Source organism: Entelurus aequoreus, linkage group LG11 (assembly GCF_033978785.1).
Source record: "Entelurus aequoreus isolate RoL-2023_Sb linkage group LG11, RoL_Eaeq_v1.1, whole genome shotgun sequence".
In the NCBI taxonomy this organism is placed as follows: domain Eukaryota; kingdom Metazoa; phylum Chordata; class Actinopteri; order Syngnathiformes; family Syngnathidae; genus Entelurus; species Entelurus aequoreus.
In genome coordinates this window covers 65,657,682-65,676,629 of record NC_084741.1, presented here as the reverse complement: position 1 = coordinate 65,676,629, position 18,948 = coordinate 65,657,682, and the positions used below count along the sequence as shown (strand labels likewise).

The 18,948-nt window shown below is 36.8% G+C and overlaps 1 protein-coding gene across 1 annotated transcript in view; it reads right to left on the bottom strand.

Moving 5' to 3' along the window:
* clcn1b (chloride channel, voltage-sensitive 1b) overlaps positions 1-18,948 on the bottom strand; it is an 87,831-nt gene that overhangs the window by 15,572 nt on the left and 53,311 nt on the right. Inside the window, exons 8-14 of the mRNA XM_062063777.1 lie at positions 10,384-10,509; positions 5,677-5,761; positions 5,510-5,611; positions 3,923-4,007; positions 3,640-3,795; positions 1,546-1,615; positions 1,335-1,445 (exon numbers count right to left, since the gene is read on the bottom strand). Of these exons, the coding sequence (XP_061919761.1) occupies positions 1,335-1,445; positions 1,546-1,615; positions 3,640-3,795; positions 3,923-4,007; positions 5,510-5,611; positions 5,677-5,761; positions 10,384-10,509 (735 nt within the window). The remainder of the gene's footprint in view (positions 1-1,334; positions 1,446-1,545; positions 1,616-3,639; positions 3,796-3,922; positions 4,008-5,509; positions 5,612-5,676; positions 5,762-10,383; positions 10,510-18,948) is intronic.

Below are 18,948 nucleotides of genomic sequence, written 5' to 3'. Positions count from 1 at the left end.
TTCAAATGTTTATTGTACAAGTAAAAGAGCCACAGCTCTTTGAGGCAATATTTTAGTGTCCACTATAACGCAAACCAAAAATGAGATTTTTGTCTAATGCAGGGGTCGGCAACCTTTACCACTCAAAGAGCCATTTTGGCAAGTTTCTCACATTAAAGAAAGTAATGGGAGCCACAAAAATGTTTTTAAAATTTAAAATGAAAAACACCGCATACAAAGTTCACATGCTTTGTGCTATGTTAACTATGGGTCTCAGACACACGCACCGGCACGCACTTTAATGTGGGAATTTGATGTTAGTGCAGCCCGCGAGTTTTGGATGAATGTCGCTTACGTCACACTTGCCAACCCTCTCACTTTTCCCGGGAGACTCCCGAATATCAGAGCGTGGTGACACTGCATTTGGCGCCCTCTACAGTCTGCCCAATCAGTGTACCTGCTCGACCACAAGTGGAATGCAGCTTTAGCTTGCTCACGTGAGAGACAGCAAGGCTACTAGCTCAGCAGCCACACATCTTACACTGACGGTACCAATACCCAGAATCCCATGCAGCCCTAACTCTTCCGCTCAACCAACCACGAAGAGGGGGGGGGGGGGGTTGATGTGTGGGGGGATTTGGTGGTAGCGGGGTGTATAATGTAGACCGGAAGAGTTAGGACTGCATGGGATTCTGGGTAATGGTTGTGTTGTGTTTATGTTGTGTTACAGTGGGATGTTCTCCAGAAATGTGTTTTTCATTCTTTTTTGGTGTGGGTTCACAGTGTGGCGCATATTTGTAACGTAACAATGTTGAAGTTGTTTGATACGGCTACCGTCAGTGTAAGCTGTGTGGCTGATGAGTAAATATGCTTTGCTGTCTCCTGTGTGAGCAAGTAATAACAACATGCAACATGTGGCTGGCCTTGGCACGTTGTAAGTAAATGATATAGAGGACAATTACTGCAGTGCAATTAGGGCACGCCCTTTATATAGTATTTAGAGTGTTAATAGGATTATTATTCCCTGGGAGTAGTCTATGAGAGACACTGACATCCATAAATCTCCTGGGAAATTCGATGGGGTCGGCATGCATGTAGCTGAGCCGCATCAGAGTGGTCAAGGAGCCGCATGCGGCTCCGGAGCCGCGGGTTGCCGACCCCTGGTCTAATGCAAATAAAAAGGAACATTTTTTAAAGTACGAAATTATTTAAAAAATATTCTAATGCACTCCTTTTAATGGTTAAAAAGGTCAAATAATACTGGAGGCCATACACAATTTTCCATCATAAGGAAGGTCAAGCCAAAGGACAATTTACAGACAACCCCACGAGACGGCTGAGGGAGTGAGACTGACCAATGACGGCATAACCTCCTGGCAGGATGCGATACACAATGCCATCAAATAGGATTCCGTTTGGGAACAGAGTAGCCATGATCTCCCCTACGAGGCGACCAAAAGCGGCTCCTAGAGGAGCGAGATAAGGCACGCTGGTGAAGACAAACCAAACTGAAGGTCAGCGGGCGATGACTGCGCTGGTGTTACAGACAAAAAAAAATCCTCTTACCTAATATAAATACTGGCATGAAGGCGCCTGAGGGGATGGGCATGGTTGTGGAAAGCGCTGACATCCAGAACTGCGACACAAAAACAGGATCAGGGAAGAAATGGAGACCTTTTTGCTCTCTATATCTTATAGCTACACCTCCACTATATAATGAGATCCATGCCTTTACCAGGATACTGTAATAATGCTCACTTTTAACCGACAATTCCCGATAGGTATGAATTTCACTGAGGAAAGAATAATCCCATGGGGAGAAATTAGATGCTGACCTAAATGCCTTGGTGTCCCCTGAAGGGATGTCTGGACTTTTCTATAATGAGACTGCTAACCTCATGGTCCAGACCCGAGACATATACAAGAAAATGAATGGATGGATGGGAGGATAGACGGAAAACTTAGATGCCAGGTGGGATACGTGGTTGTCATTTAATGGATTGTGGTTGTAGAAGTGCACTGTATCAATTCAGATCGCTTGTTCTATGTAGTATTTTGGTCTTATTTAAAAAAAAATCAAGAAATATAAATTGATACAAAACAAAAAAATATGTGAATTATATTTATTTAATTATATTTTGTGTACTAAAAATAAAAATGTAATAAATAAAATCAAAAAAATATCTGTTATAGAAATGAAACATTTTAAATGGAAATATATATATATATATATATATATATATATATATATATATATATATATATATATATATATATATATATATATATATATATATATATATATATATATATATATATATATATATATATACTACCGTTCAAAAGTTTGGGGTCACATTAAAATGTCCTTATTTTTCAATGAAGATAACTTTAAACTAGTCTTAACTTTAAAGAAGTACACTCTATACATTGCTAATGTGGTAAATGACTATTCTAGCTGCAAATGTCTGGTTTTTGGTGCAATACCTACATAGGTGTATAGAGGCCCATTTCCAGCAACTATCACTCCAGTGTTCTAATGGTACAATGTGTTTGCTCATTAGCTCAGAAGGCTAATTGATGATTAGAAAACCCTTGTGCAATCATGTTCACACATCTGAAAACAGTTTAGCTCGCTACAGAAGCTACAAAACTGACCTTTCTTTGAGCAGATTGAGTTTCTGGAGCATCACATTTGTGGGGTCAATTAAACGCTCAAAATGGCCAGAAAAAGAGAACTTTCTGAAACTCGACAGTCTATTCTTGTTCTTAGAAATGAAGGCTATTCCACAAAATTGTTTCGGTGACCCCAAACTTTTGAACGGTAGTGTATATATATATATATATATATATATATATATATATATATATATATATATATATATATATATATATATATATATATATATATATATATATATATATATATATATATATATATATATATATATATATATATATGCAATCATTATTATTAATTTCCGATTTGAAATCTAAAGAATTAAATCCTAGGTTACCCAGCAGCATTTCAAGAAAGTATGTATCATGTATCAATGCAGGGTATAGTAACATATCATTATTATTACAATATAAGAATGGTACAGTATTATTATTATTAGATAACTTACTATTCTCATGCAAAACGCAAGCATAGTTTTTGTATATTCTTCTCTCAAATTGGATTGTTTGTCAATTTGTCCGAATGTCAACTTCCAAAAAACTTAATCCTATATTAATAATTTTCCTATTTTGAAGAGGTTAATCTTTAAAAAGTACTGTATTTCTCTTATAGTTTATATATGTATATATACAGTATATATACAGTTTTTACCTATAGAGACAAACTTAAATTTTAGTAGCAAGGCACACCTGCAGAAATATGCTGCATGCTTTGAGGATTAAGGATTGTATTAGTTTATGTTAAACTCAAAAATGGCATTGTAGATGTTCCTAATGGAACATTTTGGGTCCCCAAACAAATGCGTAGTTTTTTTGTGTAGCGTTGCCATTTTAAGATGATTTAAAGAAACAGACAATATTTTGAAAATAAATATCCTCTGGAAAATGTACCGTATTATTTAACACACCAAAAAAAGCTTGTAAATTATAATTAAAAAAAAGGCACAATATGTCTTTAGTGCTAAGAAAAGTAGGAAACACCTTCATGACCAGGAAGAGAAGGAGGATGACAAAGACGCTGACTTGAGGGTGTAGCCAAACGGCCGAGCGTCCCAGCCCAGCAGGAGGGGCGGACAGTGTGATTTTGGTCCAGGTGAAGTTGTCAAACAGTGAGTTGATACACTCTCTGGGCATTAGCTGACAGAGAGAGGGACAGAGAGGAAGCTTGTAAATAAAGGCTGAATGACATCAAAACACACTTTGTCATTGTTGCCACTAGCCAAATAAATGAGTTCTTAGTAGCGGGAAGAAAAATAGTTCTCACTTCGCCTGCCATAAACTGTCCAAATCCCGGAGGAAAGGTGAAGGTGGCGATGATCAGTGTGACTGCACCTGGATAGATCAACCGACTGGTCACACACACACACACACGCACACACACACGCACGCACGCGCACACGCGCACACGTGCACACACACACAGATGTTATAATGCATTCTCCCCCCGATCCCTCCATTCTCTCCTTCTGTCTGTCTGATCCTTTCACATCAGCTCCTTTGTCGTAGAATTTCTAATTGTGTTCTGTGAGATGGTTTTACTGCAGGCTGGTAACAGCGATCGCTCTGAAGGAGGGTCATAGACGGAATTTTTGCCTCGTATAAAAACATCGAGGTTTTTGCCTCTATCTGTGGTAGAGATTTAACTTAGTGGTCTACATCAGAAATTGTTTTGGTCCAGGGTCTTAAGACCCTGGAAGGAGGGTATGTCGTAGAATGTCTGACCTTTTGACCTATATTTCTTGTCTTTTAAGAATGTCCGCTCATTTTCAATTCTCTTCTATTTTGTGCCATTGAATGGACCAGTTGTGGGACAAAGGTGAATATGGAGTTATGCCAACCTGTCTACAGAATGTTTAGAATTTCCAAATATGACTAAGAGATACAAGGTTGTTTTGGAACAGACAAAACCAAAACAAAACAATCATGACGCACTAGATAAAAAACAATGACGCACAAGAGACATATAAAAAATGGCAGAAGACCGGAACTCGACAGTGATTTTGGTTTGTGTGTGTCTTGTTTGCTCCGGAGTAACATGTGGTCTGTCTGCACGGCCAACTTAATTCAACCTGCACTTCTGATAATGGGTAAATAAATTTGTTGTACTAAACTACTTTTGTTGCCTGCTTTAGCTTCGGACAATCCACTACACCTCCTTTGCCGATGTTAATGTAAATGGTTTTTACTTGTTTAAATGTTTATTATTTTAACAGTAATGGCCTCGTTTACACTGCACACCAAATTGGTTTAGGTCAGTTTAGGTCAGGCTTAGTAGAAAAATAAGTACTAACCCAATAAACTGCATAAGAAGTGATTCATAAGTAACTGATGAAATAATAAATAATAGTATTAATAATAAATATATAATAAATTATAATAATGTTTCCTATCTAAACTGTTAACAAAAAACTGCAAAAAAAAATACAGCTTTAGTCATAATTTTTGTGCTTAAAAAAATTAACGCTAGACTTCTAACGTTTGTTTGATATTGTCATTACTGTCACAAGTGGTGGAAACGTGTATTACAACTGAGTACCGCTGCAGTTTATACGGACCACAGCTGGAAAAAAAAATTGGGGGGACGGCCCTCTGGGAGGCGCATGCGGCCAAACAATGGCCCTATGGTTAAGAAACGCTGATTTATTCAATATTGTAACAACATGTATAAGTAAGAAAACACAAAATTAATCATAGGTCCCCTTTCATATCAACAGTGGTTAACATCTCTTACATGTGTATAACAGTTAAGGGTATTAAATTGGATGTACAGCTACAAAGATTTTGAATTTGACTACTCACAGCATTTACTGTATAATTTTAGACAATGTTGGCTATGTGTGTCAAGTCTTACTGTTTCGTCAGAAAGCGCGTGAGGGCCGTGGGCCTCCTCATGAACAGAACCACCTGTCTGTTCAGGTAGACAAAGAACGCTCCTAGGAAGCCGCATGAGATTCTAAAAAAGAAGAGAAGGACACACTCGGTCACATTTTCGGGGTCTTTACAACACGGAGAACTTACCCTATTACTGCAAACGCTGGCAGCTCTTGCAGGTCAAAGGGGAAATCCATGCGGAAGTTGGTTTTGAAGAGAGCAGTGATTGTGACTGTCGGGATCGAAGAAAGAATCGGGTAGTTTGATATTTTAAGCATCTTAACAGTTGAAAATAGGGGGGCTCATGTGCAAGGTATGGGGACTGGTTTGATATGAGGGGATGTCAGTGGCGGGCCGTGCGTGTCTCACCTCTCAAAATACCGTAATTTATGTCACCACATAGACACGGCTGGAGATACTATACAGCAAGGGGTCACCAACGCGGTGCCCACGGGAACCAGGTAGCCCGTAAGGACCAGATGAGTAGCCCGCTGGCCTGATCTAAAAATAGCTCAAATAGCAGCACTTACCAGTGAGCTGCTTCTATTTTTAAAATGTTATTTATTTACCAACAAGCTGGTCTCGCTTTGCCCGACATTTTTAATTCTAAGAGAGACAAAACTCAAATAGAATTTGAAAATCCAAGAAAATATTTTAAAGACTTGGTCTTCACTTCTTTAAATAAATTCATTTATTTTTTTTACTTTGCTTCTTATAACTTTCAGAAAAACAATTTTAGAGAAAAAATACAACCTTAAAAATGATTTTAGGATTTTTAAACACATATACCTTTTTACCTTTTAAATTCCTTCCTCTTCTTTACTGACAATTTAAATCAATGTTCAAGTACATTTATTTTTTTTATTGTAAAGAATAATAAATACATTTTAATTTAATTCTTCATTTTAGCTTCTGTTTTTTTGACGAAAAATATTTGTGAAATATTTCTTCAAATTTATTATGATTAAAATTCAAAAAAATTATTCTGGAAAATCTAGAAAATCTGTAGGATCAAATTTGAATCTTATTTCAAAGTCTTTTGAATTTCTTTTAAAATTTTTGTTCTGGAAAATCTAGAAGAAATAATGATTTGTCTTTGTTAGAAATATAGCTTGGTCCAATTTGTTATATATTCTAACAAAGTGCAGATTGGATTTTGACCTATTTAAAACATGTCATCAAAGTTCTAAAATTAATCTTAATCAGGTAAAATTACTAATGATGTTCAATAAATTATTTTTTTTTATTTTTTCAAAAAGATTTGAATTTGCTAGTTTTTCTCTTCTTTTTTTTCGGTTGAATTTTAAAGAGTCGAAATTGAAGATAAACTATGTTTCAAAATTTAATTGTCATTTTTTTCGTGTTTTCTCCTCTTTTAAACCGTTCAATTAAGTGTAAATATCATTAATTATTAATAATAACAGAGTTAAAGGTAAATTGAGCAAATTGGCTATTTCTGGCAATTTATTTAAGTGTGTATCAAACTGGTAGCCCTTCGCATTAATCAGTATCCAAGAAGTAGCTCTTGGTTTTAAAAAGGTTGGTGACCCCTGCTATACAGAAACCCACTTGCACACTACTGTGCATTGAACACAATCAACAGTGTACAAGACGAGAAAGATACCTGGGACCAGGTTTTGAAACAAGTCCATTCTTTCTCGATTTGTGCAAGGCACAGGGTCATAGAATGTACGGTGGTACACAGAGTCCACTGGTCCAAAACCAAACTGGCTCGCAATTTCCCTGGACTTGATCCAATTTGCGATAAGTGTCATAAAGGGGTAGCCGATCTGCCCTGCCCTGTGTCAGTTTTGGACATCTGTGTTTCTTTCGCTCTCAGCTGTTACTTCAGTCCATATTAGACCCTCTCCCATAGTGCCGTTGTTCGGAGTGGTATCTCCAAACTTTTCATTGCCGATCTATTTTGCCGATTTCGTGGCTTTTCTTAGCTTGCTTGCAAGGAGGGCCGTCCTAATGCGTTGGAAGAATCCCAGCCGCCCCTCTCACTCAACGTGGATAAGAGGTGCTCTGTTCTTTATGTGGTTGGAAAAGATAAGGCACTGTATTCGGGGCTTTGATGCAAAGTTCACCAAAATATGGCACTCATTTCAGGAACATGTTGATTCCTTGAGCCTGGATGCTGCTGCTTTTGTTTAGGCGCACCCCATTGATCAACTTCAAATTCTCAGTTTACTTGCTAAACATTATACGTTCCAAGGTATAGTAGCGGCGTACACAAATTTAATTCAATTGTATTATTACCTTAGTAGGGTTTTTGGGGGGTATTTTTTGGTTTTCCCTTTGCGTGTGTATGTTTGTCTACATATATGCGTAGCCTTGATTTTATTTTTTCATAACATTTTACTGTATTTGTGTATGTGGGTGTGTGTGTATGTATTAGAGCTGTTAATCTTTGGGTGTCCCACGATTCGATTCAATATCGATTCTTGGGGTCACGAGTCGATTCAAAATCGATTTTTTTTTTCAATTCAACACGATTCTCGATTCAAAAACGTTTTTTTTCCCGATTCAAAAGGATTCTCTATTCATTCAATACATAGGATTTCAGCAGGATCTACCCCAGTCTGCTGACATGCAAGCAGAGTAGTAGATTTTTGTAAAAAGCTTTTATAATTGTAAAGGACAATGTTTTATCAACTGATTGCAATAATGTAAATTTGTTTTAACTATAAAATGAACCAAAAATATGACTTATTTTAACTTTGTGAAAATATTGGACACAGTGTGTTGTCAAGCTTATGAGATGCGATGCAAGTGTAAGCCACTGTGACACTATTGTTCTTTTTTTTAATTTTTATAAATGTCTAATGATAATGTCAATGATGGATTTTTAATCACTGCTATGTTGAAATTGTAACTAATATTGATACTGTTGTTGATAATATTCATTTTTGTTTCACTACTTTTGGTTTGTTCTGTGTCGTGTTTGTGTCTCCTCTCAATTGCTCTGTTTATTGCAGTTCTGAGTGTTGCTGGGTCGGGTTTGGTTTTGGAATTGGATTGCATTGTTATGGTATTGCTGTGTATTGTTTTGTTGGATTGATTAATTTAAAAAAAGCAAAAAACATTTAAATAAATAAAAAAATTAGATTTTTAAAAAATGAGAATCGATTCTGAATCGCACAACATGAGAATCGCGATTCGAATTCGAATCAATTTTTTCCGACACCCCTAGTATGTATGTATGCATATATATATATGGTCTTATTGAGATGTGTCTTCTTGTTGTCTCCTTCCCCCTGTTGTTTGTGGTGTGTTGTGGGCATTTGCATTGCCAACATTTCAATGTATACTGCTGTGTATGTGTTGTAAAATTTGAAAATTCTAAATAAATCTTAAATAAATAAAAAAAAACAGTGTACAAGACAGTCTATTTTTCGGCGCATTTAACATTCCATAAACCCGCTTCAGCAATTAAAATTTTAAAAAGTGCAATACATTTTCATAACATGGTCACTACTGCCTAGTTTCTCTTGTTATATTCTTATTTTTACTGTTATATTTGTATTCTTATTGTTGCTTTTTATTTTTATTCTTATTGTTATATTTTCTATTTTATTTCCATTTATACCCCCATTATTTACTTTTTACTTTTTAAATTCGTTCTCAATTCTGTACAATGCTGCTGGAATTTAAATTTTCCTGAGGGAACTCTCCTGAAGGAATCAATAATGTACTATCTATCTATCTAAAACATATCTTACGTGGTACTGTCAAAATTAAAAGGATTGTATAAAACAAATGAAACATAAAAAAATTAAGAAATCAAATATTTGACCACACCTATTCGACGGCGTATAAGCCAGTGGTACCGCTCTTAGTCGGTTGATTCGTGTGAAAGTGGCAGGCAAACCATTTCACCGCCTGGATAGCTTCTGGTGTCGGCCGACCTCGTCTCACACGAAGTAGTTTCTCTTAGTATCCTTCTTGAAATTGGCCTTGCAAATATATATCTGCCAACTAATCAACATTTTGCTCTCCTTCTTTGTGAGTACGGGTGAGTTTTCTGTGGCTTTCTATGACTCGTATGGCTCTGGTGCCACTTCCTGTTTTCGCAGCTTGTGATTGGATACTCACACCAAGTGAGTATCCAATCACAGCGTAAGGCCAGCTAGAAGGCCTTACTGACAACAACTCGTGATCTGATCGGCTACGGCAATTGTCTATCAACCGTATGTGTCCGTTCACTTACAGTGCACAGACGCCCGCATTGTTGATTCTGAAGGCCCCGGGCAGATTTGGTGCAGCATGGCAACATAAGCTAGCTGAATTCTGATTGGATAAAAACTCTAACCTAAAAACAACAGCACTGGAAAGAGCATAATATGACATGAAGAGAATATGAATACTTTTAGATATTTAGGGAAAGTCAATTAAAATTTACTTTTATCTTTAATTATGATCACGATTTCTGGTTATGTTAGGCCAGCAGAGAAGGCCTTGCTGGCCCTGACGGCACACCACCGCTGGGTGATGGATTCTACAACATGGAATGTACAGATTTTCAGCTTCAATTTCAGCAGTTTTACTAAAAAAGCGCTGAAAAAAGTGTGAAGCCTCTCATGATCCAAAGCATATCGCATCATGTGCAATTCTTGTTGAAATGCTGAAAATCTACACACATCCTAATACCTGTGGAAATACGTTAATCCATGTATACAGGAAAAAAAGGGTGTGGGGAAGAAGAAGGACTATGCTGTCACAAGCGGCTATTTTCCATAAAATGCAAGCACTGCAATATTTTCTGTGTGTGTGTGTGTGTGTGTGTGTGTGTGTGTGTGTGTGTGTGCGTGTGTGTGCGTGTGTGTGTGCGTGTGTGTGCGCGTGTCTCACCAGCATCCTTGTTCCAAACAGAGAGCACCCTGAATATGAAGGCGCTGAACGTGGCGGCGAAATATCCCCGCCAGTAATTCCTCACTGCAAAGTAGGTAGACGTGACCTCAATACTGAACAACACCCCTGGTGGCAGCGGAGGAGAGAGGGATGGTAAGAAGAAGGAAAAAAGAAGAAAAGAGGGGGATTAGAGAGGATGTGAAGAAGTGGTCAACGAGGGAGACGAGGCGAGGGAGAGAGAGATGAGTTAAAATATGCTGAGGGAGACTAAAACACTTAAAGTTGAGGGTGTAATCATACACAAGAGGAGGGCCACTAAACACATGAGTGCTCGCTCTCTCTTACACACACACACACACACACACACACACACACACACACACACACACACACACACACACACACACACACACACACACACACACACACATACATTTGAGTGACTTCTATCCGTCTTAGTTGACTGAACGCTCACAAACATACTTAAATTATTTCAGGAATTAGATATACATTTTTTTCTCAAATAAATTACCCGGTGTGTCGTACACTTGATCCGTGAAAATGGTAAACATCATTTCCAAAACATATACTGTCCGTAGCCGGCACGGCATCTGTAAAAGCTACTGTGTGCAATGGAGTTTCACCAGAAATGTGTTTAAGTATCGAAAGCTGCAAAACTAATACAAATATTTAGGGATTTGGGGTTACTCTGCGTGTGCTCGCGAACAGACAGCGCCCCCCGTTGGAGGAGAAGAAAGGAAGTTAGTGAGGAGTTGGAGAGAAAAAATATTGTTTTGTCTAGAAATATAAAAAAATTAATTAGATTATAGGTTGTTTGGCAACACTAAATGGGCCCTAGTGTGTGAATGTGAGTGTGAATGTTGTCTGTCTATCTGTGTTGGCCCTGCGATGAGTTGGCGACTTGTCCAGGGTGTACCCCGCCTTCCGCCCGAATGCAGCTGAGATAGGCTCCAGCACCCCCAGCGACCCCGAAAGGGACAAACGGTAGAAAATGGATGGATGGATCTATAATAATACAGATTTGTGTTGCTATTGCTTGTATTCGGTGACGTGACTTCTTCCCGGAAGTGAAAACCAGTGGCGGGCAACCAAGCCACGATGGCTGTTGTGCAGCAAGTAGCGTGCAAACTACCTGAGTACGCATGCGGCTCTTTAGCGCCGCCCCAGTGGCTTCCTGGAGCATGTTTAAAAAATGATTGAAAATGGAAAAAGATGGGGGGGGAAATAATTGTTTTGTTTTAGTATGGTTTTTGTTTGAGGACAAACATGACATAAACCTTCCCAATTTTTAGAAAGCCCACTGTTTAATATGTTTGTGTGTATGATTCACTGATGAGTGTTTGGTGAACATCGTTTTGTCCTACAAATTTCGGCGGTTCTTGAACCCACCATAGTGTGGACTGTGACGCAACGGTTTGTTTACATGTAAACTCTTCCACTCCTTTGTCTCATTTTGTCCACCAAACGTTTTATGTTGTGCGTGAATGCACAAAAGTGAGCTTTGTTGATGTTATTGACTCAGTGCATGACTGCAAGCTAATCAATGCTAACATGCTATTTAGGCTAGCTGCATGTACATATTGCACCATTATGCCTCATTTGTAGATATATTTGAGCTCATTTAATTACCTTTACTTTTATCCTATTTGTATATAATTTAGTTTTGCATGTCTCATGACACATTATCTGTATGTAATATTGGCTGCATGTCAGATAGTTGTGTGTGTGCCATGTTGTTCCAGACCACAGCAAACATTACCTAGCTTGCCAAAGATTGTAACAAATCTATTAAAAGAAGACAGCCTTAACTTGGACACACACATCTATACCTTTGGCCATTGAAGTTATCTTCTTCCCACTCCCTTTCAGGCAAAACTGGACAATCATGCTTACATACTGTACATTACATTTTGCATTATATTAATTTATATTATTATGTATTGTCTACCTTGTACTTTTTTTTAATTTTTCTGTTTATGTCATTGCCTGAAATAAATGAATACATGAAAAAAAATGAATGAAAATTCTAAGACAGTCATTTCCAGGAGTAATCTCACCTTCTGAGTAGTCTCTGATTTATTAATGGTTTCTAATGTTGTAAAAATTTGTAGAATAAACATTAAATTTCAACATTTCTTCAGCGTGCGACACATAGTCATTTTGATAGTAGGCTATTATAGCTAATATTGACACTTACATCATGTGTTGCCGTCATTAGTGAAGTGAAGTGAAGTGAATTACATTTATATAGCGCTTTTTCTCAAGTGACTCAAAGCGCTTTACATAGTGAAACCCAATATCTAAGTTACATTCAAACCAGTGTGGGTGGCACTGGGAGCGGGTGGGTAAAGTGTCTTGCCCAAGGACACAACGGCAGTGACTAGGATGGCGGAAGCGGGGATCGAACCTGCAACCCTCAAGTTGCTGGCACGGCCGCTCTACCAACCGAGCTATACCGCCCCCATTATAAGACTTACATACGGCTTTTAATTTGTTTTGGCTTGCCGATCTCTGGCCTAGATCTTCCTGCAAAAAGCAGATACGAGCAAAAAAAGAAAAAAACCTCCGCAATGAAATACTGTAGATCCCTTATATGTTATCAAAAAAAGATTTGTTGAGTGATATCAGGGATTATCCGCCAGTAGCGTTTCCAAACATGTCGAACTATCTTGTGCTCCAGACGTCATTTTAAATACAGATGGAAACTTGGAAAAGCATGGAGGTCTACAACTTCTTTGTGTGTGGCTGGGTCAAGGACATTGGTATCAAGACTTGAAATAATGTGCATACCTCATCTTTCATACTAAATGTTTTCATTGTTTCAATTTTGACAGAAAAAATTGTACATGAAATTTTGTATGTTTTAAACTTTGATATATATACAAATATTCAATTGTTTTTGGTGTGAATCTTTGAGCCTCTCACCATTCGATTCCGATTCTTGGGGTGAGGATTTGATTCATAATCGATACTCGATTCAACATGATTCTCGATTCAAACTGATTTTTGCAATGTATTATTTGGTATAATAATAAAAATGCCTTAACAAAACAGCTTACTAGTTACAACACGTAAGTAAGAAAGTAAGCATAGAGATGGCCAAAACTTTATTTTTTATTAATCTGTCAAAAAAAAATAAAAAAAAATCGATTTTTGAAAATTACAAAAAAAAAATCGGGATTCGAATGTGATAAAAAAACATTTTTAGCACCACTAATTCTTATATACTGTATGATAGTTTGTAAAAACAACAATAAATACTTAAATATCTGCTTGTCACCTTGACTTACGATTTCAAAGCAAGTTATCCATCAATTTGTACGTGCAAAAATCATATAACCAAATGCATAGGCAATAGTACCGTAATTTCCGGACTATAAGCCGCTACTTTTTCCCCTTGTTCTGGTCCCTGCGGCTTATACAATGGCGCGGCTTATTTACGGCCTGTTCTTCTCCGACACCGACGAAGAGGATTTCGGTGGTTTTAGTACGCAGGAGGAAGACGATGACACAATGATTAAAGACTGACTTTTCATATACCGGTAGGCTGGTTATTTTGATAACGTACAGGCGAGCACTTTGTTTTACTTTGCACCGTTGTATTATTTGTACTCTGCACGAATGCTGTTCGCCATGTCAAAGATGTGAAAGTTTGATTGAATGATTGAAAGATTTATTGTTAATAAATGGGACGCTTTGCGTTCCCAAACAGTCATCTCTGTCCCGACAATCCCCTCCGTGGTAGCAGGAACCCCTATATACTACGCTAATTACACATCAAAACCCTGCGGCTTATAGTCGGGTGCGGCTTATATATGGAGCAATCTGTATTTTCCCCTAAATTTAGCTGATGCGGCTTATAGTCAGGTGCGGCTTATAGTCCGGAAATTACGGTATATTGAGGCGATTGTACTTTTATATTTTTACATTCACTGTTACTGTGGGCAGCCATGACTGCGATGTGGCCCTCGATGAAAACAAGTTTGACACCCCTGCGCTATTTAGTCTTTCGAAAGACGATGACAAAAGTGGCACACGCTCCAGTACAAGGGAGCACAGTCGAAGAACGTATGAGTTTGCAGTGATCCCTTTGTTAAAGGTTTGTTTGATATACTTCTATCATTATTTATTTCCTACTGAAGCATTATCTTGATATTATTTGTATTTAAATTATTAACAAGTCAATAACACTTTGTCGGGAAAGGTACTTCTACGTCTCCCCTCTGGTTTATTTTGTACACAAGTGTGATAACAAGACAAAAATCAAATATGGTGATGCTTCAGTAATTGATAGTTTGTTAAATGGATATGCAGTCATGGGTGTCGAGCTGTCTGGTGCTAGTTTGTTTACATGGGCGCAAGATGCAAAGTTAAATTACGAAATGCAATCTTACCCGAGCAAAATCGATGCATTTTAATCCGGGTGTAACGGCTACTCTTGCCTTTCAAGAAAGTTCCGAAAAAATAAAAATAAAGTAATGCAGAGTAGTCTTGAGGAGGAGGTGTTTGACTCACTAAATTCCTTAATAAGCACTCGCGGAGATATTTCTAGATTCCAAATGATCATAATTAATTTTCACAAACAATAAATATTCTCCGTGGTTGACTTTCAACCTAATCAAAATAAGTTATTTAGCGTGGCTTCAAAATAACTTGTTTTAGCGTGGCTTGTTTAGCGTGGCTTGTTTAGCGGTAAACAAACTGTTTCACTCCTCACTCCTTCAACATGATAGACAGACAAAGGGCACCCAGCTGTCCTGTCTTCTTAATTATAGGAGGAGGAAGTGGCTCACCAGTAGGAGCGTAAGCAGCTGAAAACAATCAGTCAATCACAATGAAATCTAAAACATCCAATAATTCATTAACATCATTCTTGACATTATTTGATTTCATTGTCAAACACTTAATAAATAAATAATATAGATAGGCTCCAACTGGCTCCAACACCGGGAGAGTCTTGATACCAATTTCTTTGACTCAGCCACACACAAAGAAGTTGTAGACCTCCATTCGTTTCCAAGTTTTCATGTTTTGTCGTTTAGAATGGCGTCTGGAGCACGAGATAATTCGGTATGTCTGGGATTAATCCTTGATATCACTCGAAAAATCATTTTTTGACAAAGTATAGGGATTTATTCCATCGGATAGTTGGATTTTGCTTGTTGCAGAAAGATCTAGGTCCCTTGCGTACTCATATAGTTTGCACGCCGCTTGTTGCACAACAGCCATTTCGGCTTGGTTGACCACCAGTTTTTTTCACTTCCGGGAAGAAGTCACGTGTCGAAATGCAAGCAATACTGTATATAATTGTTATTAATCAGTGGGTAAATATTTTTAAAAATCTATATTTTTAGAAGGCTGTTGTATAAGTAAAGGCCTACCCCATATTAGACGCCTGACACTCTGTAATTGAGTAAATAAATGCCTCTGGCCACTATTTGAGAAAATAGAGTAATCACTGAATACCACACTTGTGTAGCTAAAGAGCAATCATTAAAAATACTTAAAAAAATATTACTAAATATAATTATATATATATATATATATATATATATATATATATATATATATATATATATATATATATATATATATATATATATATATATATATATATATATATATATATATATATATATATATTTTAAATACAAAAAATAAAATGCTTTTTTTTTTTCATTAAAAAAATCATAAAATAAAATAAAATAAATAAATATATACATATATTTAATTTAAAAATATATATATATACACTACCGTTCAAAAGTTTGGGGTCACCTAAACAATTTTGTGGAATAGCCTTCATTTCTAAGAACAAGAATAGGCTGTTGAGTTTCAGATGAAAGTTCTCTTTTTCCGGCCATTTTGAGCGTTTAATTGACCCCACAAATGTGATGCTCCAGAAACTCAATCTGCTCGAAGGAAGGTCAGTTTTGTATCTTCTGTAACGAGCTAAACTGTTTTCAGATGTGTGAACATGATTGCACAAGGGTTTTCTAATCATCAATTAGCCTTCTGAGCCAATGAGCAAACACATTGTACCATTAGAACACTGGAGTGATAGTTGCTGGAAATGGGCCTCTATACACCTATGTAGATATTGCACCAAAAACCAGACATTTGCAGCTAGAATAGTCATTTACCACATTAGCAATGTATAGAGTGTATTTCTTTAAAGTTAAGACTAGTTTAAAGTTATCTTCATTGAAAAGTACAGTGCTTTTCCTTCAAAAATAAGGACATTTCAATGTGACCCCAAACTTTTGGACGGTAGTGTATATATATATATATATATATATATATATATATATATATATATATATATATATATATATATATATATATATATATATATATATATATATATATATATATATATATATATATATATATATATTTTTTTTTTTTATAAATATATGGCTAATGGCCATAGAAGTCAATTATATAGTGAAATATTGTTTCCTTATGATTTAAACGGTGGTTATATGGTCTATATTCTTAAACAAATCAGTATTTTTTCATGTACATTGAAGGGTTTATTAGCTGTTGTCATTGTTACAATGTCACTAAGATAACAAATGTTGAAAACAATTAAACTATAAACTTGATGTGAAAAAGATAAGATATTCAAAAAGAAATGGAGGCAAGAAAATGTGAAATTGGGCATTAAAACTGAGTGATAATGATGAGTTGTTTAATTACTGTTTATACAGTAGAGCTTTAGAAAGTGAGACAAGCAGCTAACAAGGTCATTAATATATTTTACTGTTGTGTTATGATGGCACCAAGTTCTAGAGGGATTTAAGTGCTTTCTAACATTCACTTTTGCCGGTGCAATTACAAGGCATGTGACGAACACGTAAACATCGTAAACGCTCCAATTAACACCTCTGTTCAATAAGGTGTGTGGCGCCTGTAAATGTCGGCTATACAAGGTCTCTAAAGAGGGTCAATAAACATTAGCACCAGTGGCTATGATGTAGGTGGAGTAGCTGCATTTGAAAATCATTATTTAACTCTTTGAACACTTTGAAATGTTACTACTCAGCTGTTTGATCGTTATAGCTAAGAGCTAATTAAAAACCTAAATTCAGAATGCCATAAAATAAGAATTATTGTCCAAAAGTTAAATTGTAATCAATGGGAATAAGCGGTAGAAAATGGATGGATGGATGGATGGTTTGTGTTCTACTCAGCGAATAAACTGCAAAAAACTTCCTGAAATTTAATTGGTCTATTTGTCCCAACTGAACCACTGAAATCAAATCCTTTTTGTACGATTTAAAAAATGTTTTGCAATGCACATCCTCCTGAAAGCCGATGTTCTCTGCAGTGCACATTTGTGGACATGCGTGCATGACAGGGCTATTTTTTTACACAGACAAAAATAAATACCATTTTTAAAAGTCCTTAGGAGTAGTGGTCACCAGCACCAAGTCGGTGGTTTCAAAACTAGCTGCAAAGAAATGTGTTTGAAATTACAGGCAATTCGATTTTTGTCTTCCAGGTGTCTTATTTTGAAACTATCCCCACTTCCGGAGATGGGTCACAGTATCGCACTTGATCGAGCCTCCTCCATCAATAGCAAAATCGCTAGCAAAATGAATTTCAAGGAAACAAGGACAGGAGGTGCTTCTCAACTATTTTCTGTTATGTCCCCCTGCAGGAAGAAGAAAAAGTGCGCCCCACCCCACCCCACCGCAACTATAGATAGTATAATTTGTCTATATATTTGTACACCTCTGCATAACTTTGAATCCTTATTAACACTAAATAAAACGCAAAGAAATTTAGATCAATTTACATCAAAGAATATATTTATTAGCATTGTGTTTTAGTCTGTAACAGAAAAGATTTAAAGTGCATCAGTTTGCCTGAAAAGAAATACGTAACCTTTATTTAAACTATAACAGTTTTTGGACCGACTTGAGACATTTACCGTATTTTTCGGACTATAAGGCGCACTTAAAATCCTTTCATTTACTCAAAACTCGACAGTGCGCCTTATAACCCAGTGCGCCTAATGTACGGAAAAATTCTGGTTGTGCTTACCGACCTCGAAGCAATTTTATTTTGTACATGGTGTAATGATAAATGTGACCAGTAGATGGCAGTCACACATAAGAGATACGTGTAGACTGCACTATGATGGCAATATGACCCAAGTAAACAACACCGACATTTTATATGTACCATTGAAAATATAGAACATTACACACAGCGCTCAAAAATCGATGAAAATGTTTTAGTACGACTTTGGTAAGTTATGAAGCCGCACCGCTTGATGGCTGGTCGGCGCATTAAACACTTTATTATATTATAATTATTACAGTGTGTGTATAAGGTAAGACATTATCTGGTTGTTTTGCAATATTATGCAAAAGCAACTTTTCTTACCTTCTGGTACCTGCTGATCTGCATTTGGGATCTGCATAAATCCTGAAAAATTGTGCATGTCCGCCTTTGTAGTCCGTGGCGGCACCGTAGTTGATAAGCTCCTTCTTTTTCTCTATCTTCTTGTAATGGGACATTCATCCTCTGCTG